General features: G+C 40.7%; 1 protein-coding gene across 1 annotated transcript; it reads left to right on the top strand.

Annotated features, from left to right (window-relative positions):
- Positions 1–4: 4 nt before the first annotated feature.
- Positions 5–27994, top strand: WDR26 (WD repeat domain 26). Its single transcript, XM_058801316.1, has 14 exons — positions 5–795; positions 2299–2398; positions 2516–2572; positions 8998–9134; positions 9727–9824; positions 10631–10787; positions 15332–15470; positions 18934–19074; positions 20334–20453; positions 21175–21320; positions 21790–21868; positions 22440–22569; positions 25221–25406; positions 26852–27994. Exons 1-14 carry the CDS (start codon positions 443–445, stop codon positions 26875–26877), a joined length of 1869 nt encoding a protein of 622 aa, XP_058657299.1. The 5' UTR covers positions 5–442; the 3' UTR covers positions 26878–27994.

Here is a 27994-nt window from a genome sequence, read left to right on the forward strand (position 1 = left end):
AGCGGAGCGGGCCGGGCGCCTGGGGCTGCCGGGCGGGGGCTCAGGGCAGCGGCGGCCGCCATCGCCAGAGGGAGCCCCGAGCGGGCGGCGGCGCTGCCTCCGGGACCCCCGGCGGGCGCAGGGCCCCGCTCCGCCTCCCCTCGCCCCCGCCGCCTCCCCCTCCTCGCCCCCCCGGCTTCCCACCACGGCCGCTCTCGGCGAGGAAACTCTGGCCTCCGCTTCCTCCTCCTCCGACTCGGACACCGGCGGAGCCTCCCCGCCCCCGCGGAAGAAAGCCCGGGCCTCCCCGGCGGCGGCGGAGGGAGCAGGAGAGCCCGGGGCTTCCGCGGGCAGAGCAGGCCTCACCTCGTCCCAGTCCCCCTCGGTGCCCGCCGGGCTCGCCCCCGCCGCCGCCCCGCTCAGAGGCAGCAGCAGCAGCAGCGGCGGCATCGCCAGCAGCGCCATGCAGGCCAACGGGGCGGGAGGGGGCCAGCAGCAGCAGCAGCCGCCGCCGCAGGGCCCGGAGCTGGGCTGCCTGGGCGCCCAGAACGGCGAGGCCTCGGCGGGCACGGCCGCCGGTGACCAGCTGGCCCACGCCAACGGGCTGCTGCCCTCGGCCAACAGCGGCGGCCCCGGCGGCGGCAGCCCCGGCGGGCTCGGCGTCAACAACGGGGTGCCCGCCGCCGGGGGGCCCGGCCCGGCCGCCGCCGAACTGGGGGGCGGCGGCAGCGCCCTGAAGAAGAAGAAGCGGCTCTCGCAGTCCGACGAGGACGTGATCCGGCTGATCGGGCAGCACCTCCACGGGCTGGGGCTCAAGTAAGTGGCCGCGGTGGGCGAGGGGCAGCGCGGCCGGGCCGGGGGACGGGCTCCTTCCTTCCTCCCTTGGTTTCCTGCGGCGCCCTGAGCGGAGGGTCCCCCTGGGGCCGGGGCAGCCCCGCCGCCCTCCGCCCCGTCCGCGGGGAGGGTCCGGAGCGGGGTCCCCCTGGAGGATGGGCAGCCCGGAGCGGAGAGGAGGGGAGAGGAAGGGATTCGAGGTGAGGGGGATTGGTGGCCAAAGCTGCCCCGTCGCAGCCCGGAGGTCCCCGGTGAGGGGAGAGCAGTGCCCGGCGGTGGGGCAGGCCCGCTCCCGGAAAAATGGAGCCGGAGCTGTGTTTGCCAAACCCGTGCCGGTGTCTAGCGAAGGGACAGGACAGGAGCTTCCCCTGCCAGGGATGGCAATATGGAAGTCGGGTTGCACACCGATAAGGGTAGATCAATACAAATGTGTTAGTGGGGGAGAAGTTATCTGGTAAACATAATGGAGCCCGCAGCTGGGCGTGGGGGGGCGGCTTTTCGCAGATGAGCTCCAAGATTTGGCTTGTCAGCTGGGAGGAAGCGACACAAAGTAAACTGCCACTTAAGCAGGCCGATTGGCTTCGCTCTGGAAACCTTTGGCCCTCTAAATAGTGAAGGCCTCTGTAGATTTGTGCTGGACACGTGCTTTTGCTAATAATCTTACTTGTAAACAAGAAATGAGAATGTTGGCCCTTCCTTAAAATCAGAAGAGAGAAAATAATTTCCCAGTGGAATAGGGGAAGTCTTCAAGTGTTTAATCATAGTGCTTTGTGAGTAAAGCTAAAGCTAGCCAGTATGTCATCATTTTGGAAGGAGGGTAGAGAAGTCCTGCGAAGTGCTTGTGTAGCCACAAAAGAAGTCTTCAAAACACTGCAGAATGGGTCAGCTATAAAGAACATATTCCATAAAATAAATTGCCTCTGACACAAGAGGCACGTTTACAGCAGCAGACAACTCGTGACTGTTCATAGATGACACCACAGTAAATAAGCTATTTTTAGTATAAAAGGGGGAGGGCTACAGGTCCCTGAGTTTGTTTATTTTTTTTTAAGGAGCCAGTCTTGTAAGAAGTGATGAAGAAGGAAAAATTAGGCCCGTGCCAGATGTTGTAGCTCTCCTTGTTCTTTTAGGGGGGAGGTAGGGAGGGGGCAGGCGATGGCAGCCAGTAGCTCACAGCTTTCTAGAGTGTATCTTCCTTCATGAAGTTTATCTTCTGTGCAGGGCTGGCTGTTTGTGGTGGCTGGTAAGTCACATACTCCATGGTACTTCAGCAAAGCTTTCAAGCTCCTTGACAACTTGCTTTAGGTAGAGGTAGCTTTTGACATGTCTCAGGCAACTGAGATCACCTTCTTGAACAAGCATCTGAATCTGGTCATCGTTTTCTTGTTTAATTAAATTACTTTATGGTAAACTGTTATCATAGCAGGCGGTGTATTTGTGAGGGTGAAACTGGTCGGGTTTTTTTACACTGTATCTCTCCTGCAGCCAGACTGTTGATCTCCTCATGCAAGAGTCAGGATGTCGTTTAGAACATCCTTCAGCTACCAAATTCCGCAATCATGTCATGGAAGGAGAATGGGATAAGGTAACGTAGGGCTTATAGGACTGTATTAACCACTGTTGAAATTTATAGTATCTATGAGACAATTCAAAATTCATCCTCCTTATATATTTTTTTTTTCTCTTCTGCCGATTTCTGCAGGCTGAGAACGACCTGAATGAACTTAAGGCCTTAGTGCATTCTCCGCATGCAATTGTGGTAAGAGGCACGCTTGAACTCTTTCAGAGCTGTGTAGTTGGACTAATTGTAGTGGTGTAATCTTTCACTATGGAGTTGGTTGTCCATAGTTCTTGTTTTCTCTTTTTTTGTTTACTTTAAGCTGCTTGCATGCTATCTCAAACGTCATACTAATCTGAACTTTTTTTTATTCTGTTGTAGAATGTGAGATAGGCAGCCCAAAAGTATTGAGGCTAAGATTTGGTGTACTGAATGTTAAAACTCTATTTAATATACCTAACTGATAAAATATAAATCCTGTCACAGTCCTAAAATAGGTCAGTTTCTGTAGAAACTGCCTATGTTGAATACTAATTTCAACCTTGAAGTACTTCTCACAATCTCTGTGTTTATAGGAGTTAGGTTTTCTTGAGGGAAGAGAAGTTTAGAAATAAAATGCACTAATACTGATGTGGAGCTGGCATTGTAATAGCACATTACAAGAATATAGAGGCTGCTATAGACCATGAACAATACTGTTGCTTTTCCAGATGGCTTTTAAAGAGCAAATGCATTTGTATTGCTGTTTGGGATTTTATTTAGAGCTTTTTCTCTTTGGGTGGCTTTTTTTAAAAAAAAAAGATAAACCTAGAAATAGAAGGTTGGTGTATCCTGTGACTTGACACTACAATATGTGTTGTTATGATTTCAGTTGCTCTGAGTAAAGTGTTTCTTGTTTTGATTTTTGGATCTCAAGATATAAATCATCACTTGGCTCTTCAAAGAGCTTGTTCTTTTGTTGTAAAACGTTTATTTTAATGAGATGAAGTTACAACAGCTACGGTCACTTAGAAGCAAACTGTATCAAGGCTTTTTGAAGTGTCTGTGACTGTAAACAATGAGGAATCAGCTGATGGCTGCTTAGTTCCACTTCTAGCTGATTCATTTGTTGTCAAGACAATTTCCTGTCTGGTGGGGGAGGGAGAGAAAGAGAGAACAGGAAATGAAGTAGGAAAAACAGATGTTTAACAAAACATCAGAGGGTACTTGACAGAAGTTTACATTTGGTTCTGTTGGTTTGGTCAAAGCTTAGCACCTCTTAATTAGACCCACCAGTAGTTCACTTTCTCTTTTGTCAAAGACCTGAAGGAGTTGAGAATTTTGCATGCAGCTTTCAAGCGTTTGTGTAGCCTGAAATATGGAACTGCTATATTGGAATATGAATGGTCATTGGAAACAAATTTTCTCATGTTTTTGACTTCTGAAGTTACAAAGTTTGTCTGTAGTATTAAAATGTTTTGCATGTTGGTGAGTCAAGAGATTTAATTGAGTTTTCGACATTGTAGTCTTTGGAAACCTCAGTTTGAGAAAAAAGAATGTTTTCCTTCTGTTGTTCTGAAGGGCTCCAAGAGCATTCTCTAATATTAATATCTTAACTGGTTCCATAAAGCTTGGTGCAGTAAAAACACTTGGTTTAAACTGAACTTTACCTGAACCAATATGAACTGTTTTCTTTTTAAAATTGATCTCCTTTATATTAGCTTGATGTAATTTAAAACAGGTAACAGTTTTGAATATCTTACATGTGCAAGACAGCATTTTTTGCAAGGATAAGTTGAGCTTGTGTGCAGGAGTCTCCTCCTCCCTCCCTGTCCAGCTTTTGTGCACATGGTTGAGGTTGTGGGTGGGTGTTAGTGCTGGGAAGGTAGAGAAAGGTCATGACAGGTAAGGAGGGATGCTTTGTGCTCTGTAGGTATTCCCCACTGCAGAAAAGTCAGAGCTAATGAAGGTGGTAAATGTCTTGATCAGGAAAGTCCAAACAAGGTGCTGCTGCAGGTAGCTCTTTAAAAATAGAAAATTGGATTTTGAGTTTCCTGACTTGTGACTCACACTATGTGACTAGATGTTGTTAAAATGTGTGCATACAAGAAGAATGGGTGCCTAAAAATTTAGATGACACGGGGAGTATTTAACTAAGTAGGGTGTGTGTTCTGTGGTTTGTTTTTGGTTTGTGGTTTGGGTGGGTTTGTTGTTTTTTTTTTTTTCTTACAGTTAATATGACCTGGACAAAATAACCAGGATTGGTTTTGAAATGTCTGGTCAGTGAAGGGAGATGCATATATATTCACAAAATCCTGTTTGTATGTAATTTCCTGATTTTTGCAAAGTGCTTTCAGTTCTATGGGTGACAACACTAAACATGAAGGGGCTGATGTCAATTTTTCAAGCTTTGATGCAGTGTGTTGGTATGGGGGGAGGAGGGTGTGGCAGCACACAGGACAGTTTGCTGTTTCTATTTGTGTTAACACAGCTGAGGGCTGTACAGTATGTGATTAGTCATGTTTGCTTTTCCAGCATATCAGATACAGCTCTCTTAGAAAATCTGTAGGAAAACTTTATAATTGAATTAAGCATGATGTTTTTTCCTTCAGCAACAGTTAGAAAACACCAACTTCAAGCCAGCCTGAGGTTTTGCTTACTTTGGGGCTACTCAAGCATGTGATGACATCTGTCTTGGGTACTTAATTGCACCTAGGAAGAAACTTTGGGATTATTCCTCTGTCATCTAGAAAATACCTTCAGATTGTTCTCTTTACTTATTCCAGAGGTATACAGCCTGCAGCAGGCAACACAATCTAAAAAGTGAGTTAAATATTATCATTTGAGTCAAGTGCTCCACCTGCCTGCATGGTGTCCCTCTTGCTACCAGCATTAAGGGCAGCTCCCTACTGGAGTTAATTACTCCCTGTGTGGTAGGACTTGGTGTGGTTGAAGCCTCATTAAATTCCTTGCTGAATTGTGTAGAGCACAATGTTTTCTTCCCTTTACATATCAGGGCATTTAAGTTTTGGATTGTTTTATAGTGCTTTCATCAGTGTTTTGTAAAAACTATCACAGTAAAAGACTACAGAGTAAAGAAAACTCATGTCTTAGTTCTGCAGGCTGTAAGTAGAGATGGCTACTGTGTTGAGTTTGTTTTGAAACATCTGCTGATAATTTCACCATGTATTTTAGTTACCTATTTAATTTCAAAGAGCAGTTCTTACAGCAATGTTTACTTACTTGGGACTCCTAGTGCATTAGTAAAACTCTTGTGGAGCTTGTTAAGATACACAGGTTGAAAATAACACCAAAATCTAGACATAAAATTAATTTATTTTGTATTTTGTTTGTTAAACTTCTGAAGATTAACTGCTGCTTACAGTTACTGATCAGAATGGCCCAATTTCTTGCCTGTGGCAGTATGTTTGTCCTGTTCCTTTCACAGCTTAGTTTGCTGAGGTTTTCACCTTTGGGTATGTAGTGATGGTGAGTTATGGTACCTGCCAGACTTCCTAGAATTTAGGATTCTGGAAGGAGCTTTCCTACTAACAGGACAAGGAAGGAATACAGTACTAAGCACTCATGTTAGTAATCCAAGGCTGTAGTTTGAAGAAAGAAAAATGCTAATAGTGCATGCATTGAAACAAACAAACAAAATCCTGTAAATCTGTTAACTCTTAGTTCTGCCCCAGGGTAATCAGAGTTCAATTTACACTTAAATAATAGCTTGTAGAAACAACAAATAATGCAGTTTATCCTCATCCTTTCTGTAGAGGTGAGGTATAATAACTGAACAAAACCAGGCAGAACTGCAGTGCTGACACTTGGATTGGACTTTTCCAGGGGTCCATCAGGGTGAGGAATCTTGGCTATAAGCTAAGCAGTGGTGGTGTCTGAACTTTAAATTGTTCAGCAGTCATGAGTGTAATGATGCTGAATTTCCTTTGTAAACACTGAGATGATAACAAATCCCAGGCACTTGTGTTACTTTAGTATGGTTTTCATTATGGTCATTTTGATTTCCCTTCTTTGTAAGGCACTTAAAAAACAAATGGAGAAAGAATAAGCTACTTAATCAGCAGAGTTTGTGCTTTTGCTATATTTTAGAGTTCTCATTCCTTCTAGAAGAGGTTGTTTGGGCTCTAAAAGAGATGATGTACCAAAAATGGTCTTGGATTTTGTAGAAGGTGGTGTTGGAAGAAATTAGAAGTGCTATTAGGGGAGTGTAAAGGAGTTGAGAGAAATTTATTTGCCAGCAAAGTCAGTAATTGCACAGAAATAAGAAGTAGGAGACAGCGAGTGTCTCAATGTTAAAAAATAACCTGCAATGTAATATTACTGGAGTGTGACTCTTGCCTCAAGGAAATTCATGCCATTGTTTGAGTATGCTGTAGGGCAAGTTTTGGAGCAGTTATCAAAATAGCTTAGTAATTCAATTTAATTTCCCCATCAAGACTTTAGTCCCTGCCCTCTGCTGTCGATAAGTTCCTATTTCAAGTTGCTTATCTCTTATTCTAATTCTCCATTATGGGAAAACTAGATTGCTGCATGAAATGTATAATACTTTGTTTTTCTGGGGGCCTTTATATTCCTAATGTGCCTAAGTCACACATGGCACTGATGGCCTCTTTTTTTAAGCCATACTTTCTAGCCTAGAACTGAAATTACAACTCTTTGGCAACAGCATTCTGTGTAGTATTCCTGTAATGCTTTCATGGAATTGCTGAGACTGATGTTGTAAAACCCACATTATAGGATTTTTCTGCTCTTTTTACTTTTTCCTCTAACAAAATGAAATTAATGTTCCAAGTCCTGAAAGTAAGGAGGGAGAAAAGGTAGGTTATCACATTTAATGGGAATATAAATTAAATATTATATGCAGCGGATGGAGAAGGAAGATAGGGAGGGATTACAGTTTTTATTACTAATAAATATCAGCCTGTTTTTGATCTGGTGGTGATCATCAGTGTGAGGTGACCAAAAGCAGTGAAATATAGAGTGTGTCTGCCACCTGGGCATTTCTTGTATCCTGGAGAGCTTGTGCACAGCTGGTGGAGGAAGTTCTCATCCCTGCTGCTGTATAAGCAAAGAGCGTGGGGTCTGCTGGCCTGCTGCATGGAGCAACCACTGGGCTTGCAAATAATTGGGATATCTTTCATTTGGTTTTTCACATGTCAGAACACTGAAAAAGTTGTCTCACCTGGAAGAACTGTACAGAAATGGTCTAATAATTCCAAATTCAAATAAACTAAAGAGCTGGATTGGGAGTGCAATACAGGTTTGCCTGTCAGATACAGGACAGCAGAGCCCTGCAGACAAGTTTGAACATAAATCATCTTTACTGTGTCATGTTTTATGCTTCACAAAGCTGTGTGGTAAGTTAATAGCACTGTATGTGGAAACTTCATTCTTTTGAAGAGCTGAGTGTGTCTGGAAATGAAAATGCTTAATGTTTTAACTTTGAATTTAACATCTAGCGAGCCTTAAACTTTCATGTGAGCTTTAATAGAACAGGAACATCTTAAACTTCCCAATTATCCCTCTACTTAAGGAGGCTGGCAGTGTGTTTGAAACTAAGTAAACATTGACCAAATATGAGCATGAAAATAGTGAGGTGCCTGAGGTCTGATGAAAGCAGAGGAAACTGGTGATTGAACTGGTGGTGTGTTCTTTAGGAAAGCAAATGCAGTTTGTTGCACTTTATCTCCAGCCTATGTCTTACCAGTTTGTCTAAGCATGAAGGTTTTCCTCATTTTCCTCTTCAACCTGGTGAGTTTTGTGGACTAAACCTGTCATTTCTGCTAGCAGTAAAGAATGTGTACAAACACAAAATACTTTATTTCATCCAGAAACAACCAAACTATGTTTGTACTAAATTACTATTAAAAATTTTAATATAGTAACTTAATGCCTAATTTTTAGGGTTTTTTTACCCACAGGTATTTGTTAGAATAGCAGGCTTGATTTTTTTTTTTTTTTTAAGAAAACAACCAAAAACTGTGAAAGGAACACTATGAAATAACAGCACTTAATTTAGAGTGTTGAAGTGACTCCTAAATATAGGAAACTGTTTTTTTCTGTAATCCTGAAAACAATACCCAAGGAAAACAAGTAAACATGGAACTACAAAAAAAACCCCAAAACCTCAGGCAGTGTCAGTTTGTTACTGTTATATGTTATGGAGCTATGCAAACAATTTATGTCAACACCTATGTAAGCAGTGTGAGAACTTGATGAGTTGCCCTGTTGTGTTCTGTGCTGTCATGCAGTCTGAAATATGAGAATTGCTGATTTGGGGCCCTTTTCTTGATAGAATGTTTCACTGGAAAACCTGAGTAATGCCGGGTTTGAAGAGTGATGACTAAAGAGAGAGCAGGTAAAAATGGGAACAGTTGCAGGGGAGATCTGAGGAATGAGATAGGAACTACTTGGAGCCCCATCAGGCAGGGAAGAAATTCATGGATAGCTTAATTGCTGCAATGTTGTTGAAAAGCCAACAAAAGAAATTGAGTAATGAAACATTACTTAGAGCTGTCTTTCTGAAGGGCATAGTAGAATGGTTTCTACTGTTCTGTTTAGGCTCAAACGTTTTCTGAAACTTCAGTCAACCTTTTTCCCCTGACTGCTGCTTTCTGTCATGTCAGAGGATGAAGTTTTTGCTGCTGCAGCAGAAGTACCTGGAATACCTGGAGGATGGCAAGGTCCTGGAGGCACTTCAGGTTCTACGCTGTGAACTGACGCCTCTGAAATATAACACAGAACGCATTCATGTCCTCAGTGGGTAAGTGTTTGCACTTTGAGAGCTCTTGCAGAGATGTTCTTTAAGGAATTCTGTAGCTTTTGATAGCTGTTGTTGTGAAGACTCAAGCTGTATTAAAGCTGCTATCCTGGTGGATAATAAGCTGTGCTGAGATGTGATAAAATGCTGAGTAAAGAATGCTGTTCAGTAGACAGTGTTTTGTTTCAGATGCTTGAAAACAACCTGATGATGATTTACTCTTTACTCAGTACTACTAGAACCCAAATTAATACATATGTATGGTTTTCTGATCTTGAGAATTATTAGCCAGTTACCTTAACATTTAATTGAGTATAATCTGGTTTGTTCTTAGATGAAAATAAGACAATTTGACCATCCTAAAATTGCTTGTGCTTTATGTTTTCTTTTTGTATGGGCAATTTGCAGACATTTGTTCAGAAGATGTGTGTTTGTGTGAAATAGTTCCCTGCCTTTTTCCCTGTTGGTCTCAAGCTCAACTTACCTGTTCCCAGTTCATTAAAAATGTTATTATCTGTACTGTATCATGCTTAAAAGTGAAAAGAATGATTCCAAAAAGACTTGGTCTGTTGGTGTATGTGCCCTTTTGAAACAGGTACCTGATGTGTAGCCATGCAGAGGACTTGCGTGCAAAAGCAGAGTGGGAAGGGAAAGGAACAGCTTCCAGATCTAAACTTTTGGACAAACTCCAGAGTAAGATGTTCTAGTGTTTAGAATTTCTTCTCATCTCTGTTAAATCCAGTATAACTTACACATCCCAGGGAACTGACTGTGTGGGTTGGTTGGTTGCATTTTTGTATTTCTTGGTTCATGGGGATACCTTTAGGTGCCTTTACCCTTTGGTCTTCTGTACTTTAGCTTTTGCTGTCTCTGACAAACTGTTTGCAATAAGAATTGTTACTCCTTAGCTCTGCTGCATGCAGTAGTGATATACCTTGATTAAATGTGGTTTAGGGAGGGATGTGTGTGTTATAAATGCCAGCCACAGTGTGTGGTGGAAACTAAGTGTGACCTGTCACCTGTAGTGATACTGGTGCTGGTTGATAGTGGTCTCATACTTTGCTCTGAATTATGGTTTCTCCTCTCTCTTGTGGCTGTTGTAGTACTCTGGACCAGAGTTATAAAACCCATGGTGTTCTTTATTTTCATAGTGCTGATAGAGAATTCCCTAAAGGAACCCAGCTGATGGTGTTGTTATGCAATATCGTAGATCTTGTAAAATACTGAGTTTTGAGTTAGTTTGTGTAAATGGTGCTTGTTGGCCAGGACAGTGCACTCTAGAACAACAAACACCTTGCATACAGCTCTGCTTCCCAGAAGTTCATGCTTCTTATTCCAGGTGTATATCTGTACATTCAAACTCAACAAGCTGCGTGCTATTATTTACTCAGATCTCTTCCAAAACCACTCAAATCAAAGTACGCTCTTACTTGTAACTTGCATTTGAGGAGTCTTTTTTTCTTCATTTGTTTATTTTTTTCTCCCTAACTCCCCTGAAGCCTACCTGCCCCCATCAGTGATGCTTCCTCCGAGGCGTTTACAGAACCTGCTGCGCCAGGCTGTGGAACTGCAACGGGACCGGTGCCTCTATCACAACACCAAACTCGACAGCAACCTCGATTCTGTCTCGCTGCTAATAGATCACGTTTGTAGTAGGTAAGGAACCCTCCTGACTCCTGACATGAGCAATCTTTCATTCATCTTTTAAAGTAATCTGATGGTCAGAGATGTGAGGGCTGCTCTGAGCTGGTTTAACAGGATTTTACTGGGAAAAAGCAGTAAAGTCCTGTTTCGCTAAATGGGCGGTGGAGGTGAGGAGTAAAGGAGGGGTGGAGGGGAGATTTTGGTAACTGGATGTGGGGTAATGGGATCAGACTGAAGGTTAAAAATTTTAATCAGATTGGTGTAAAAAGAAGATGCTGCTATGCTAATCCATAGCCACTTGTTTCCAGTGTATTTGTTCATCAACACAGGATTGCTGTGTTTTTCCACTGGAGATTCAGTGGTGTGTTGCTTACCCAGACTGTCTCCAAGGGTACTGGAATGTAGAAAGCCTGCTGAAGCATGGTTCTATGAACTCAACTTTCAGCTGTAACTTTGAGTGGACACAGGTGCATTTAGGCACAAAGGTTAAGACAGAGGAGAAATGTACAGTAGATTTTCCTGAGTTACATAATATATAACATGAATAACAAAAAGAACTATTTTTTCATAGATATGTAAGGTAGAAAGGATTGAGTGTCTCTTATACCTTTGTATTGGCTCTTTAGACTGTCTGGATAATTTTTTTTTGGTGACAAAATGGAGGCTGCTTCTGAACTTTCAAAATGCAATACTCTTAATAGACATGAAACAGGAAGGTGTTTGTTTTTAACAAATGGCTGACTTGAGCAGTTTTTCCTCATCCAGCAAAACTTGGCTAAAGACCTAAAACTCAGTGTAGCTTTTATGGAAAACTGCTGTGCTGTGCATGGTGGATTAAGGCAATGAGGGCTGTATGGGTTATCCTTATAAATTTGTCCATATAACAGGCTAACACTTGGGTTTGCAGGGGAATTGTTTTCAGTTAAGGTTAGCTCCTCTGAGGAAGTTAATTAAGAACTGATAAACTTGCTTATAGAAATTTTCTGAACTCAGCTGCTCTGACTTGCATTCTTGGGTTACTTGGAGTCAGTTTTTAAAGATGCAGACTTCCACAGTACTTTGCTGTAGCCATCTTAAGCTTTGAAAATTACGGTCTTTGGCACTTTATATATTCAAGTAGTCTTTTAGCTTACAATTGTGCTGCATTGCATTGTTTCAGCAGTTGTAGAGGTGTGTGCAGACACTGAATGTTGCCCATTTTAAGAGCTATGGGAAATGATCATGTGCTGGTATTGTGGTTTCCCTCCTTCAGAAGTGAGTCTTCAAATCAGACTACCTAGAAGAGATTTAACCTTTAAACAAGTCCACTAGTAGTACTGGCAGTTGTGCAACAGATTTGATACTACTTATCAAATCCCAAGGAGCATTCCAGATCACTGTGAAGAGCTTGATTTACTGAAGCCAGGCTCCAGAGAGCCAGGTAGAAAAGGCACTATATGCAACAAACCTGAGTTTGAATTTCCCCCACCTTAATCTATTTGCTGACACAGAAGTTTGGGCTTTTGTTTTGTTGGTTCCTTTTTTTTTTTGGCTAAAGTGGTGCTTCCTAAATTTGCATATATGCTGTGTATATGCATAGATACTCATGGCTGCTGTAATAAGAAGAACCCAAACCAAAAAAGTACCCGAAAATCCACTTAAAAGAAAGGCTTCCATTCTGTCCTCATCCTATTGTAGCTGCCTGTTGCAGGGGTCTGGCTCCAGTTTGTGGTTTGCTGTACTGCTGCCATGCTTGGGCATAGTGAGGTGAGTTAGGCAGCAAAAGCCAAATTTTGATGAAGGTGACAGAAGTGACAGTCTAAAAGCTTAGACAGTTCGAGTCCTATGCTACTTAATTGATGGAACACTGATAAGTTTCCCTTTTTTTAGTTGGAGCTAATCCCTTTTGGACTTATGGCAATATTTTGGTTAAGCATGCTTGAATTGCACTGACAAGCAAAATGATTTTTAACTCTAAAACTCACTTGATAAGAGTGGGAGATAGGAGTGAGGCACTACTGGGAGTGAAGGTGAAGGATTTCAGAGATTTTGATAGCAGAGAATTGATGCTCTTGGGGATGATGATTTTTGGTTTTGAGAACCTTCAGCCTAGTTGGGTGTGTTGGGGCTTTTTGTTCATTTGCCTTTTTTGTTTTCTTTGTTGAGGAATAAATCTTTCATTGTATGTACAAGGAATAAAAAGGTAGCTATTTGTTTTATTCTATAGTTTTGAACTTGTGTAAATACAACAACAGTAAAGTTATTAGATACTTTATCTCAGTAAGTAAATTACATAATTCAGGTGTTTTGTGCTGAACAGAACAATTTGTAATGAAGCACTTCAAAAAAGATCAAGAAAAACCTTTGAGCTTCAGTAATATCTAATTACCAAAACCAGAAGCTGTTAAGACAACTGGTTCTGGTTTCTTGTTTCAAGACTGCTGCTATTTCCTTCCACAGCCAGGTTATTTAATGTGGCTTTGCTGTCTGTGAGTCAAACTTGCTGAGTTCTGTTTCACTAGTAAAGTGAGGATGACTTTTTGTGGGAGCACTCTGGTCCAACTGGGTTATGAGCAGTAAAATTCAGTATTGGGATGTGTCTGCAGCAGCCCTAATAACTGTGTCACCCCCTTTAGGAACCAAAAGTATCTTACTATGAAAATGGTGTGCTCCAGCATTATCCTGCTTGATTTTCATGTCTGCAAAACCTTGGCTGCTTGTCTTAAGCTTTAAGATGGAAGAGCTGTTGTTCCACAGAGTATTATTTTGAAATGAAATGTGCTGAAAAGACTTTCCTGGGACACAGCATGCCCCTTGTACTTTGTGTGAATTATGGATGCAGCCTCACCTCCTAGGGGAAGTTGCTGTTCAGAGCAAAAACATTAATTTATAACAACATGGCTAAATAATAATGAAACACTGCTCCTGTAGGTGCACATCCCTGTGTGAGGGCTTGCCTGCTTCATTCTAGACTTGAAGGGAAACAAAATCTTCTTTGATGGGTGGGGTTTTTTTTACTTTGGGTTTAGTGTTCTTCCAGGGGCAACCAGGCATTCCTGGTCAGCTGAAAGCAGGAGCAGAGCACACTTGTGTTTCTCTGCAAACAAATAAGTATAGACATACCCAAGAAAGCCAAATATATATATTTATATATGTACATTTTACCCTTCTCTACCATAAGAGTGGAAATGAGACTGTATGGTTGTTCAGTGCTCCTTGATAGCCTTGGAGCACAGACTAGGAAGCCTCTTCTAATAGAAGAAAATGTACTGAGGGGGTACAGACAGTGTGAAGCAGAACTTTTCAGAGAAGAGGTAGTTTGTTAGGTGTCTATCAGCCTGACTGCAACCAAACTGTATTTGTAAACATTAATGGGAAGTAAGTAAGTTTTCTGCTTAAATTAATTGGGGGAGGGCGTTGTTTAACTTTTGGTGGGTGGGTTGTGATGTGGTTTTGTTTTTTGATAGATTTTTTTTGAGCTGGTTTATCTGCAGTGGTAAATACAACTGTACATTTAAGGGCACCATCATTCCCTTAGTGTCACTGTGTCCCATCAGAGTTGTGTTGCACTGGGTGCTGTAAAAACTCAGCCTAAGACCAAACCCCTTCAGCATCTCTGCAGGTGAAGAAAATGTGTCTGTGATTAGAGATTATCTTTTAGTGCATCTGAACAATGAACTTGTACCTCCTGCAGTATTATTTCAAAATAAAGACATCTGCTGTAAAAGCCTACATTTATTTTATCTTAGATCTGAAATTCTTGTTTGAGAGCTTGTAGGCAAGATTTAAATCAAATAAAACTTGTCTCCAGTTCCCACCTAACTTAATAATTTGACTGTTAGCTTTTTTTTGGTGTGTAACTAGAATATTAAATATTGGCTCTAGAGGAATGTTTCAGTCTTCTTCAGTAGTTTATCATGTAATATTTTGCTTGATAAACTCAGCATTTTTACAAAATAGTTTAGATTTTGTGAGGGAGAATGTTCAAGCTGAAAGCTCAATGGTATCTTGCTAGTTATGCTTAGATATTGTATTTGGTACTCTGCAAAGGTGAAAAATGACAAAACAAAGGCAGAGAAACATTGAGTTTATTGCAAGGTCACATTCAGGAAAAGGAAGTTCTATGTAAGAATCATTTCTTAGCAAGATATAACTGAGTTAGATACCTACAAAAACTTCATGAGTAAAAACACTGCACCTATGGTTCAAAGAGACATATGCTATAGTATTTTTCTATACAGTAGAAAATATTGTAATAAACTATTACACTCCTGATGAGGTCAGTTTAATTACAAGTTACATGAAAGAATAACAAATTATGTAGGTGAAATAAGAACAGTTCTGTGTTCTTATGGTTAATTATGATGACTTAATGGTGTGAGCTTGTTGCCAGGTGAGACACTTCATTCTGTACTTACTTGAGGCAGCTGTTAATCGAGGGGGTTTCTAAGGTGTTTGGCCTTGCACTTTAAGATTTTTGTTTGACTGGGTTTTTTTTAATAGCTTAAAACTTAAAAAAAATTTTAAAATCTTACAGCTTTCTTGTTAATGTGTGCCTTTTCCCTTTGTTTTGCCAGGAAACAGTTCCCCTGCTATACCCAGCAGATCCTAACGGAGCACTGTAACGAAGTGTGGTTCTGCAAATTCTCCAACGACGGCACGAAATTAGCAACAGGATCTAAGGACACAACTGTTATTATATGGCAGGTTGATCCAGTAAGTGTGAAAATGGAATGAACTTGTCTTGCCCTTTCCTTTCAGCTTTCTCCTGCTAGGATGGTGTGATTTTTGTAGGACAGGCTGACATGTGCTGTAGCCCTGTTACATCCCATTCCCTGGGGTGGGAGTCTTGTAAATCTCATAGCAATAGGATATTTCATACATCTTTCCTGCTCATATCTATTGGTACATAAATAAAGAGGTTGATTGCTGAATCTAAGCCTGTTTTGACTTGTAGAAGTGATTATGAAAGTATGTCCATATATTTCATAATAATTGAAGACTGGGAATAAACTTGAACATACACACACAGCATTTGAAGTTGCTAATGTTTGTGAAACTCTATCAGAAATAAGATCCTTATGGTTTTTTAACCACACTGCTGCAGTCTGGTGTGTGAGGTGGAAAATGAAAGGTTACTGCAGTTCCATACTGGTATTCAGTGGGGTTTGAATCTGAGTTTTTTTTCACTTCAGGTAGGTTGGGAAGCCATATAATCTAAGTCCCTTTTCCTGTTAAAATGATGGGTGGACTTGAAAACCCTGTTCCATGTGCATAAATGTTATGTAGCCCCAGAATTAAAGCAGGCACCATGGCTTTTTCAGGCATGAGACTGCTGTGGTTTGTCTTACTCTGGGCCAAGAGCTGCATAGCAGCAAAGCTGACTTCTGTTATTTAGTTTGGAAATTATCTGGGTTTTGTTTGTTGGTTTTGGTTTTGTTTGGTTTGGTTTTTTCTTGGAGTAATTTAGGTGAATTAAGGATTAAACATTTTTTGCTGTTAACTTATCAATTGACTGTAGATGCACATCTTCCTTCTATATTGATGGGTTTTAATACCAAACATCTTGATTAGAACATCTTAAAGTGAATTGTTAGCTAATAGCTGCTTAGTAAAACCACATAAATGTTTTGTGAGTGTTTAGACTAAGCCTTTTGACCAAGAGCTGCCAAAGAATAAAAATCTCTTAAAAATAGTTGGTGGGAAAGTGGTTTTGTAGTGTTTTATTGGTTTGTCTCCTTTTTGGGGTGCTTTTAAAAAATTGCAATGCTTTCAAGCAGGTGGATATTTAAATAGCATTAGGCCACATCAAGTGATTCCTATTTGCCAGAATATGCTTCTCACATTTCCTGTAGCAGTTGACAAGGTCTTCTGACCCATAAATTTAATGTGATTGTCAAGGCTTTAAGTATACAGAATTATTCTAATCTGTTTGCATAAACTGCATGGAAACAAACATCCAGCAATGTCTGGGCAAGTGGTGGGAGAGCCCTGTTTTAAATGAACAGTGTTTTTGATTTTTCCACACACACTTAACATGTGGGAGAATCCTTCATTTCTCCCTTTCTTTCTTCATTGCCCCTCTTGAAGTGTAAGGACACATTAGTGTCCTATTAGTTTCTTACTTTCATATCTTGAATTTTCTAATGTGTTTTCTTACTTTCATACCTTGAATTTCTTACTCTTTTCTAAGACCCAGCCACGTCTAGACTGTCTTAGCCTATGCTTCTGTTGTCGTTTCCATTGCTAATTTCACAGTTCTGAGGAGGCTCAGCAGCACTAAATAGTGTCTTGAGCTGACTGGGTTTGTGTGGGCTGCATTGTTTGACTGTCAGGAAGTTTGGCAGAGCCTCTGTGGAGCACAAAGGATGAGCACGCTGTGCATCACCTTGTCTCACATGCATCTTTGTTAAGAGTTCTCCTTTAACAGGCTCCTTAAAAAAATCCCTTCTGCATTTTCTGAAAACTGTTGACAGCTTTTTGGTGTTTCAGCCAAGGAGCTCAGCTACTACAGACTTGAGTTGATGCCTGAATAGTTGCTTGTCATACACAACCAAAATTTGGAATCTGTATGTAAGGGATAGAAGTGCTGAGATTTCTTTTGGTGGTGGGTGGGAGGCAGGTTGACTACATTTGGAGATATTTGCCTGAAATACCACTGCCTGCTGTTTTACAGCATGGTATAGCAGCTTTATGGTTTTGGGGGAAAGTATGAGAGCAGTATGGAAGATAGTAACAGCACCAGAGTGCTATCATTAGAAGAGGAATATCTTATGTACCTTGTTCCTCATGAGTTTCAAACACGCTACTTTAATCCTGTTGTAAAAAAATGTGGCTGTTCTAGACAAGCTCCAGGATGTGAGATGATGTCAGACATGACTCAATTTCCTTGAAAATCACTTTAGCTACAGGCACAGCAGGGTCTCATGCAGTCTAGGAATAATGATTAGAATGGAAAAGGGGTCTTGAGGAGGTCCATTCATTTGCCCCTCTTTCTCTGCCCTCTGAAGATTATTTTTAGTTTACTTTCTTTTGAGGAATTTACTTTTTCTAGCCAGCAGAACTCCCAGTGCTGCAGGCTGGCTGAGAGTCACCAAATCCCTCAGAGCTGATCCCAGGAAACAATCCTGTGTGTCACTCTTCCTCTGGTCTTTCTGTTCAGAGTCAAGAAGTGCTCTGTTGATTAATACTGAAAAAAAAAGAGAGAAGGGACAATTAGAGAAATCAAGCTAGAATTTCAAATTAGTCACGCTTTCTGAAAAAAATTGTGGAGATATAAGCATCTGCCATGCATGGAAAAAAACAGGGGAGGGTGGGTAGAGGGAGGACAACTTGATTGCCCTTTCCAAGAGGCTTCAAATAATTATTGTCAGCATTTTAACAAGCTCTGTTCTACTTGTGTATCTGCTGTTCCCAAGAATCAGTGCTAATACTGTACTGAAGCATGTTTCTGTATTTAGGAAGCCAGTGTGTGGTTGTTTCACAGTATCTAGCTGTACTATTTATTTTTACAAGCTTCTTGAAAAGTCAAGTTCCTCTGATGAGGCAGCAGTAAAACAGTTGTAATATAGAGATGATACAAGAGGCTGCATGTGCCAAGTATGCTTCATTCACTAAATCTGGCAGAAAACAGCTTGCTGTAGGCAATGCTTCTGAAATAAGAACACCTCTCAAGGAAGATTTTAAAAATATCTTTCTGTAAATCTCCTTCCTTGAGAAGCACACACAAGATACATGCAAGTTTAAAAAAATTCACTTCAAGGTTTTCCCTTGTCAGCAGCTGTGGAGGGTTTGGTTCTCTGTTTAACCAGAACAGGTTTCCAACATGTCTTTAGTTTTAAGAAAGTAACTTAATTCTGTAAAATACAGATGATAGTAATTCCATATTTCAGTAGATGTAGAAAAACTTGACTCTACAGAAATCTTCTGTACTAAGGCAAGTGTAATGTAATATAAAACTTTGTACTCAGTGGCATTTCTTGAGTTTTATGTTCAGAATCACAGAACATTGGAACAAAAATACCTCTGAGTGTTCTTGTTTTGAAGGTTGATGTTAGGAGCTTTCATTTTCTGGCCCTGTAAACTCTCAAAGCTCTCATGCTGTAGATGGATGCTGTGGAAGTGTGAAATGTGGTGGGAGTTGATTTGCAGTGTCTCAAGAACACCTCTCCTGTTCCAGGACACTCACCAGCTAAAACTCCTTAAGACGTTAGAGGGTCACGCGTACGGCGTCTCCTACATTGCCTGGAGTCCAGATGACAACTACCTTGTTGCCTGTGGCCCAGATGATTGCTCTGAGCTTTGGCTCTGGAATGTACAAGTAAGTGCTGGCTAAGAGTGAAAAAGAAAACTTTGTGCTGCTTTTGTTTCAATATCTGAATCCCTTCCTGAAGGAAGGAATCGCTGCAGGCTTGTGCCAACTTGGGAGTGTAAAGAAGAGATGCTGGTCTTGCTGCCCTCCTCTCAATTTGAAAAAATAATTATGGCAGCCTGCAAATGCTCTTTTCACTTTGGACAGAACTGAAATTGGAGTTCAAGTTGAAGTGTCTGGGATTGTGCAGCAATTCTTGTGTGGGTGGTTACTATCATTTCTGAGAAGGGATGGCATAAATGCATAGGATGTCAGAGAGCTCCTGAAGAGAAGGACAGCAAATGAATCAAGAGAAGCAGAGGGCAGAAGTATCAGTTGATCATTGATGATTTTAACAAGTAGGAAAAGTAAAAGATGCAAACTGTTCTGCTTCATGTAACCCTCCCAGTGATGTCAGTGAAAGAGGCTTCAGTTTAGCATTTCAGAACTTCATTTTTCCATCAGGCACTTGGGCATTTTGCCAGTCCCTCCATGAATTTGAAAATCACTTTCTGCTGTTGAATTTTATGGGCACTTGAGTTGATATAAAAGCTTCCCTTGCCTCAGCTGAGAGCTGTATAGACTTCCTTGTGCTGCCTTGGACTCTGAACTAATACAGTTTCCTAAAACAAAAACGTTGCCTTTCTTCACCCTTGGAACACTTTTCTTCTGTTTAATTGACTAAATTGGCTCAGTGAGGAGCACTGCTGACAGTGCCACTCATTGGTGTTCTGTCTTGTGAAACAGTGGCTTTATAGGCATGAAAGCTAAATTTTGGCATGAAGAGCTTCAGCTCAAGGAGGAAAACATTCTAACTACTGTGATATTCATAACTTCTTACTAAAATATATTTTGTCACCTGTTTTCTTCTAGTTTCTCCCTGCCTCCTTTCTTTCAGTGTTTTGGGTTTTTTTCATTTGATAGTGCATGTCATTCTCTTGGCTTGTTCCTATGATTTCTTTTCATTCCACTCAAAATCTTTTAGCTGTCTGACACACCAACTATTCCATCTCTCTTGATTTGAGAGACAAAAGAAATTGTCCCAAATCAAGTCCAAATTCACTGGATATGCTAAAGTAGTTCTGCCTTTCCATTGCATTATTCATAAGTATGCCTTGCTTTTTAATAAATTTATCCAGCTCCAAGCTATTCTTGTCAGATAAAATTACCAGTGCCTTTTTGGGAAAGGGTTCTGGTGTAAGGCCCTGCTGCCTTTGTTTGTTTTCCAGACTGGGGAGCTGAGGACAAAGATGAGCCAGTCTCATGAGGACAGTTTAACAAGTGTGGCCTGGAATCCTGATGGGAAGCGCTTTGTAACGGGAGGGCAGCGTGGACAGTTCTACCAGTGTGTAAGTGCTCTGCAGCTGTCCCTTGGAAAGCAAAGCAAGGAATTAAAAGCTTGGTCAATGCTTTCTTGGGTTTTGTAGATGTGTACACTAAAGGTTCTGATCCTTTGCAATTCAAAGATTAATGCAGATATTTCAGCAGCACTTGTGTATGGAGCAGTTTGAAGGGTTTGAGCGTCTTTGACCTGCCTCAAGGAGGATTTGTGATCTGGATTTTTTTTCTTAACTGCTTCAGAAAAAAACATTAGTAAAAAGCAGTCTTGCCCACAAGTGTTTTTATTCCACAGAATTTTGACTACATCTTTCTTAGTTTTTGCGTGCGGTCTTTGCTTGGTGAAAATAGATGTGAAACCCTGATTACTTGACTAGAGCTGGTTTGGGGTGGTGGTCCACAGTTTGATTGTTTTTTCAACTGGTTCCCAGAATAATATTAATAATTTAGTATGCAGACCTCTCTGTGAAGGTCAGCTCAGTGATGGGGTGCTGGTGGCATGAGAAAGTAAGTGACAGAAGGGATTCTGTGCTCTCCAGGGTGGATTCCTACAAAAGCTCTTGGTTAAGAGAACCAACTCCTAATTCATTAGGTCCTACCTTGTGAAGGGTAAGATTGCTTTCTGTAGCAATTGTCTGACTAGAAAGGGAAAAACATTTTTATGTCACAGCTCCTCAAAATCCTGAGACTAATGGTTGAATGTTTGTTGGTTTTTTTTTCCCTTCTGCTCAGGATTTAGATGGTAATCTCCTTGACTCCTGGGAAGGGGTGAGAGTACAATGCCTTTGGTGCTTGAGTGATGGGAAAACTGTTCTAGCGTCGGACACACACCAGCGAATTCGGGGCTACAACTTTGAGGATCTCACAGACAGGAACATGTAACTGCCTCTCTTCTTGGTTCTGAATTCCTCTTCCTAGTGGCATTGTGGGGGACAGGATGGGAAACAAGTTGTTAAATGTTCTCAGTATTAAAAGATGGGGCAAGAATTAGTGAGCAAGTTTCAGCAGGCAGCATTTGATCAGATACTAGAAATAACTTCCTGAGCACTGGAGTAGGTTTCTGGTGGATGTTTTGGCATTTCTGTCATCACAAGAACTTGTAGTCCTCTCAATTCCTGACATATTTTGGTAGAATCTGTCTTGAATTTAGGAGTTGAGGTCTGGAGTCCCTTTTGGCCTAACATAAACAAGTATTGCAGACCTGGCTTATGCTGGTTTCTAGAGTCATACCTTATTTCAGATTGGGAACTGTTTTTCCCTGATCATACTGCAGAGAGAGGGCATGCCTGTTGTCTTGGTGTTGCATTATCATCTGCTTATCTTGACTCTCATGTGTTATCATTTCAGAGTACAAGAGGATCACCCTATTATGTCGTTTACTATTTCAAAAAATGGCCGTTTAGCTTTGTTAAATGTAGCAACTCAGGTGAGTTGGGCATGTTGAAAGGAAATGGAAATAAATCTGCTTGCAACTGCTACCTGTTTTTAAATATTTTTGTGAGTTGGAATGTTTGATATTAACTAGTTGTATATTGTGTAATATGAAGGCTTTAATATTCATAAATACAGCATGGAATTAATTCTCTGACAAGAAGGCAATCTTATTCTTGAGACTTGATTTTTTTTTTTTACTGATTTATAGTCAAGAGTTTCATATTGGGAAATATGTACAATTGAATGTTATTATCTGGCTGTTGCATTGAGAAGCCAGGAACAGCAAGAACTGTGGCACTTAACATGTCTGGGACACAGATTTTTATTTATCTATTTCTGCTTTTGAAACCTTGGCTAAAAATAAAGCTTTCAGAGTGGAAGGGACCTACAGTGAAACTTTAATTTAGTAATTTGATACATCTTTATTCTTTTCACCCACTAACAGTATCAAAGTTGGCTCTAAAGTAGTGCACTTCCATGGCTAATTCTTTCTCATTGTTCAGAAGAATGCTATTAATAATACTTAATAATAAAATAACATTCTTTAAATTTCTTATTTCCAGGGAGTTCACTTATGGGACTTACAAGACAGAGTTTTAGTGAGAAAGTATCAAGGTGTTACACAAGGATTTTACACAATTCACTCGTGTTTTGGAGGTCATAATGAAGATTTCATTGCGAGTGGCAGTGAAGGTAACACCATTCTCCTTTGTGCAGAAAACTGGAACACTGTATCCTTCCTATTCCTTCATCTCATAGATGACAGTTGCTAACAACAACATTATAAAAGCAAACCAAGTGCCTCATGAAATAAATTTGAGGCTTGCTGGGATTGTGGCATACTTCAAGAAGTAATTGTGGGCTGGCAGACAGAATCTTCTGAGAGGTAGAACACATTAATGACTCTTTTGTGTTCCTCCTCTACAGCAAAAGCATCTGCACAGTTTTAATTAGAAGTGGGTGGGGTGTTCTTGAGGATTTTTTTTTTTGTGGTGTGATATTTAGACTTCTGGTTTGAATAAAATGTACTTCTGGGGAATAACAGCTTCATTTGCCTGTTGGAGATACAGGTGTGGTGAGGTTATTTTAATTTCCATAGAATCATTTTAATTACAGACAGAGTAGTCTCAAATTAGGCAGTTGTTGACGTAGTCTGCTAGAGTTTCTTGGTGATTAAAGGCTTTGAAGTGTGTTTTTATTCAGCTGTCTGTGGCAAGAGTAGAAATTGTTAAAAGCTTATGTGATGAATTGGTTTGGTTTTGTCACTGGTGCGGTGCCATCACCTGCCATGGAGGTCACTTTGAATTCAAGCTTATGCAGGGCCAGGAATTACACTTGCAATATGTAAAGAAATTACTGTGACTAATGTGTAACTCACAGTTCTTAGGAAACAAGGTTGGCCAAGGCATTTCCTACTCTGTTTTTGGAAAATATGAAATATATCTAAAATAAAATCAAGTTTCACTCTCTGACTATATCCAGTGGAATATGACTGAAGGACAGCACCTCCAGTCCTCCAATCCAGTGTGAACCTTTTTCCATGGCTGGACAGGCTTCTTTGTTTGAGACCCTAGTGCCTGAAAGTTCAGGATTTAGCCATAACCCTGTGCAGGTGTGGACACTGCAGTGTACTAGTCATTTTTGTACACCAGTTTATTGACTTTCATTGTTTAAAAACCACTGTAATTGAAACTGGAGGTAAGGACCTGATGGGTTCTTAGGTTTGGACTGTCTGAAGCTGTCACCTTTGTGCAAATGTGGGTACTGAGACTATTTTTAAAAGACAAGCAAACACAAGCCCATGTGAAGGTGGTACCTCAAGTGAGCTGGTTCAGCACAGGACAAGGGAGTTACCATGTAGGGAAAAGCCTTGAGGTTTTCCTAGCAGCAAGGTCAGAGAGCAAGTTTGTTTTATAAGGGGCTGGGAGGAGGAACAGAGGAAGATTGGTTTGTTTGCTGAGCCTTCAGTGGCATCTATGTGAAAGCCTTTCAGATAGATCAAAATAATTTCATTTGGTTGCCAGACCCCAATACTAAGCTCTTGTGTAATACTAGCAATACACACTTGTCCAGTAACTCTGTTTGGAATATTCCACAGACAGTTCTAGACAGGTAAACCCACAGACTTGTTACAGGCTGCTGGTCTACAGCTGGGATTATCCCACCTCCTTCTCCCTACCCCCCATTTATTCTTGAATATGTTTGGTTATAAAGAATGACTCTTCTTTAAACAGTGCAGTAGAGGGTCTAACTAGTTCCCTATTCTATTTCTACCATGTTGCTAGAAGTAATTAAAAGCTTCCCATCACAAAATAGGATGTGCAGGGTTTGTTTGCATCTGCTTCAATATGTACAAATTGATATCTTTAAATACCACACAGTGATTGGTTGTCAAAGATAGTAATAGCTCACAGTGTGAGCCATTAAGTTTTAGTGCTCCCTCATCTGCTCTGTTTGCACTTTCATTGGAGTGTTACAGGTTTTTAGTATTAAGATGTTTTTCATAAACTACAGAGCTGTGATCTTATCTGGTACTCATCAACAGGAGGTAGTTATAAATATTCTTAGTACTCATGACTTTATAATGCATTTACTAATTTGCAAATGCAGATTTTTTTGTTCTCCCCCTCAAATAATTGTAAGTCTTCCTTTTGAATAAGATTTTAATTGCAGGTATGGAGTTGTAGAGTAGTTTAGTTTCTCTTTTTACCCTTGTATTGACTTATTTGCATAAGTCAGTACCCTTGTATTGACTTATTTACATTGCAACATTTTCCTTCAGAGTGTAGTAGAGTTGCAGGTGTTAATGGAAGAGTTTTGCCTGTGTGTGGTGGTGTTCACAGGGGTCCCAGGATGAGGGAAGAGATGAGGATCTGACTCTGTTTCAGAAGGCTGATTTATTATTTTATGATATATATTATATTAAAACTATACTAAAAGAATAGAAGAAAGGATTTCATCGGAAGGCTTGAAAGGAATGGAATGATAATAAAATCTTGTGACTGACCAGAGTCCGAGACAGCTGGGCTGTGATTGGCCATTAATTAGAAACAACCACATGAGACCAATTACAGATTTATCTGCTGCTGTGGAATGCAACAAGTAGTTACTGTTTACATTTTGTTTCTGAGGCCTCTCAGCTTCTTAGGAGAAAAAAATCTTAAAGAAAGGATTTTTCATAAAACATGTCTGTGACACCTGCGTTCTTTTAATCACTTTTAAAAGCAAAATTGTGTTAGTGCCATTCCCCACCAGAGGCTGGAGTTTTACTGGGAGGTGTGAGAGTGGTGGTGGGTGTGTGCAGAGCAGTGCTGCTCAGGCTGCTGTCCCTGTGTTTGGCCCAGATCACAAGGTGTACATCTGGCACAAGCGCAGCGAGCTGCCCATCGCCGAGCTGACGGGGCACACGCGCACGGTGAACTGCGTCAGCTGGAACCCCCAGCTCCCGGCCATGATGGCCAGCGCCTCCGACGACGGCACCGTCAGGATATGGGGACCAGCGCCTTTCGTAGACAACCAGGATATTGAAGGTAAAAAACACAAAGGAAAAAAAGCCTGGCTGAAAAATTAGTCACTGCTTTGTTTGGTTTTTTCTAGTGTGTGACTGGTGGTTTTTTATCTGAGTTACTGGTTTTGTGTCCGGCCCGTGTTTCCAACATTGTTCTGACACGGCCCTGTAGAAAACTGAGAAAACATGGCCCTGTGGTGTGACTAAGAGCCTAGAATTATGTTAACTTATTTATGCAGATTATATTAACTTATTCATCCATAAAAACCTTGCTTTCAATGCTTAGGTTTAGTAATATATAATGTTATTAAAATTTAAACAGTGCATTCTAACCACACTGCAGATTGAGTAATGGTATTGGAATGGTTACAAAAGGAATTTACAACAGAATTTAGACAGAGTGTAAAGTTTTACCCTAGAGAACCTGTACAAAATTGTATCTTTACTAATCATCAGTAACCACATGTGTCCAGGGGAAAGAGAGAGAGAGAGTGCTCATTTTTTTTGCTGCTAAAATGCACCCAGGTGTTCCCAGCCCTTCTTGCCTCCCCCAGATTGTTAAGGAGGTGACTACTGGGCAGTTGTTGTGCACTTTATATGCTTCTGTCATTATGTATTCAACATTGCAGTAAGAATTTACAGGAGACATTAAAATTATATATAGTATATCCTATTGCCACAGAGCCTCATGGATGTGACACCAAGGGGAACCCGGGCAAAGTAATCAAAGAGAAATCCATTAAGTGCTGGTAGATAAGTAAACACCTCTAGTTCAGAATGTCCCTTAGGTAAAAATGGCTGAAAGTTGGAAGGATGTTAGGAGGAACAATTACCTCTTCTCCCTGCTCCAGTGCTTTGATACATGTGCTTCTAGTCTTGGACTAGGTGGACCAGCCTGGCTAATGTGTAAGACCTGGAGTGCCCCCATAAGGAGTCAGAGCCTGTCCTCCAGCTGGTTTTACTCATGGCTTTGTTGTTTGGTTTTCTCCAGTGAGCTGCTTGCTCACTCTTTCTTAGTTCCTCCAGAAAATGAACCAGTAAGTGCCATCAAAACCAAACCAACCACAAATGGATTTCTCACAGCAGTGCTTTCACAAGAGGTGTAGGTGCACAGAGTAATACCTGTAATACCTCTGTCCTTAGCACAGTCCCCATGAATTTGTATGTGAATGTGTGTTATGTCTTTTTGGACCAGATGCTTTTTGAGTACCCACACCTAACATGCTAAAATAATTTCTAGATTGTTGTGAATAATTTTATCTAAAATAAGTGATTTTAAGCATGGAATTTAGCTGCAGTATAAGATCCATTAACTAGTGCATGTTCAGTTAAAATTTATGTAAATAGACATGTTAATTTATGTAAATAAATTTATTAATTACCTTATGATAGAAATATGAACTGTTGCTAAGATCTTCAAGCCTGTGATTTCTTTCTCTCTCTCTCTGTGTTTTTGTTTTTGCTCAGAGGAATGCAGTAGCATGGATAGTTGATGGCGAATTTGGAGCAGACGACTTCAGTTTAACTTAATTAGTCGTATTTTAAATGGCTTGGGATTTGGTGCAAACAAACATGATTGATAGCTGGACAGACATGCTCGTCATGAAAAAAGAACCATTTCTGAAGCCCAGTTGGGGCCAAACATTTACCACCTTTGCTTCATAGTAACCAGTCGAGATGAAGCACGTCTTTAGAACTTTGTTGGACACCGTGTTGAAATTACCCCCCCATCGGTTGTGAAGAACTGTGCTACATTCAGGCTAACCATTGAACTCAGTATATATATTTTTCCCTCCTGCCTTTTTGTCTGGCAGGCTACTGTTCTTGTTGCTCTTCTGTGTAATGAAGTTTAAATGCTTGTTTGGAACACTTTATTTAACAGTTTAGAAGGCTTGATAGAAAGAGTGCTTTAGTCTGAAGAGTATACATTGGATAGGAAAGTATTTCCTTCTCTTGTTTCTCAAGTCTCTCTCCGCCTTACTTAGCTTGAGATCTTTGCAGCTTGGTTCATGGATTCTAGCCTTGCCCGTTGCGCAGTATATCTATCAATTGAGAGGATAAACCAATGAACTATGTCAAAAGCACTCTCAGTATCACATTTGACAAAAAGTTTTGTACTTTTCACATAGCTCGTTGCCCTGCAAAGGGGTTAACAGCACAATTTTTTAAAAATAAATTATTTATAGGATTAAAATGACTTCATTTGTATACATTTGGAATTAAAACAATGCAAGAAGTGTCGTGAAACACGGTATCACTGATGCTTTTCTGGAGTGGCCTGAGACCCAATCAGAAGCAGTGGCTGGAAGGAGATTTGTGTAGGCAGTAAAGCTTGTTTCAGATGGAGGAATTCACTGTCCATCTTACCAGTTAAGCTGTATTAGCTAGGAGAAAAAAGCATTCAGACTGCACCACCAGTCTAAGAGCTGAAACAAGAAGAGGTCTTTTGGTGTTTTTAATTACAGAAATATATGCAACAATGCTGGTGTAAAAGGTAGACTACACTTTGAGGGAAGAATGTGTTGAAAGAGTCCTTTCTTCACAAAGTCAACACTTTGTATAAGTAATTTACGTACAAATCATAATTAAACACTTGTATTATGATGGAAA

This window comes from Ammospiza caudacuta, chromosome 3 (genome assembly GCF_027887145.1).
Source record: "Ammospiza caudacuta isolate bAmmCau1 chromosome 3, bAmmCau1.pri, whole genome shotgun sequence".
In the NCBI taxonomy this organism is placed as follows: domain Eukaryota; kingdom Metazoa; phylum Chordata; class Aves; order Passeriformes; family Passerellidae; genus Ammospiza; species Ammospiza caudacuta.

Coding starts and splice junctions, on each gene's coding strand:
- WDR26 (XM_058801316.1), top strand. CDS start 443: ATGCAGGCCAACGGGGCGGGAGGGGGCCAGCAGCAGCAGCAGCCGCCG. Junction 21,869..22,439: donor TGTTAAATGTAGCAACTCAG/GTGAGTTGGGCA, acceptor TCTTATTTCCAG/GGAGTTCACTTATGGGACTT. Junction 25,407..26,851: donor AGACAACCAGGATATTGAAG/GTAAAAAACACA, acceptor GTTTTTGCTCAG/AGGAATGCAGTAGCATGGAT.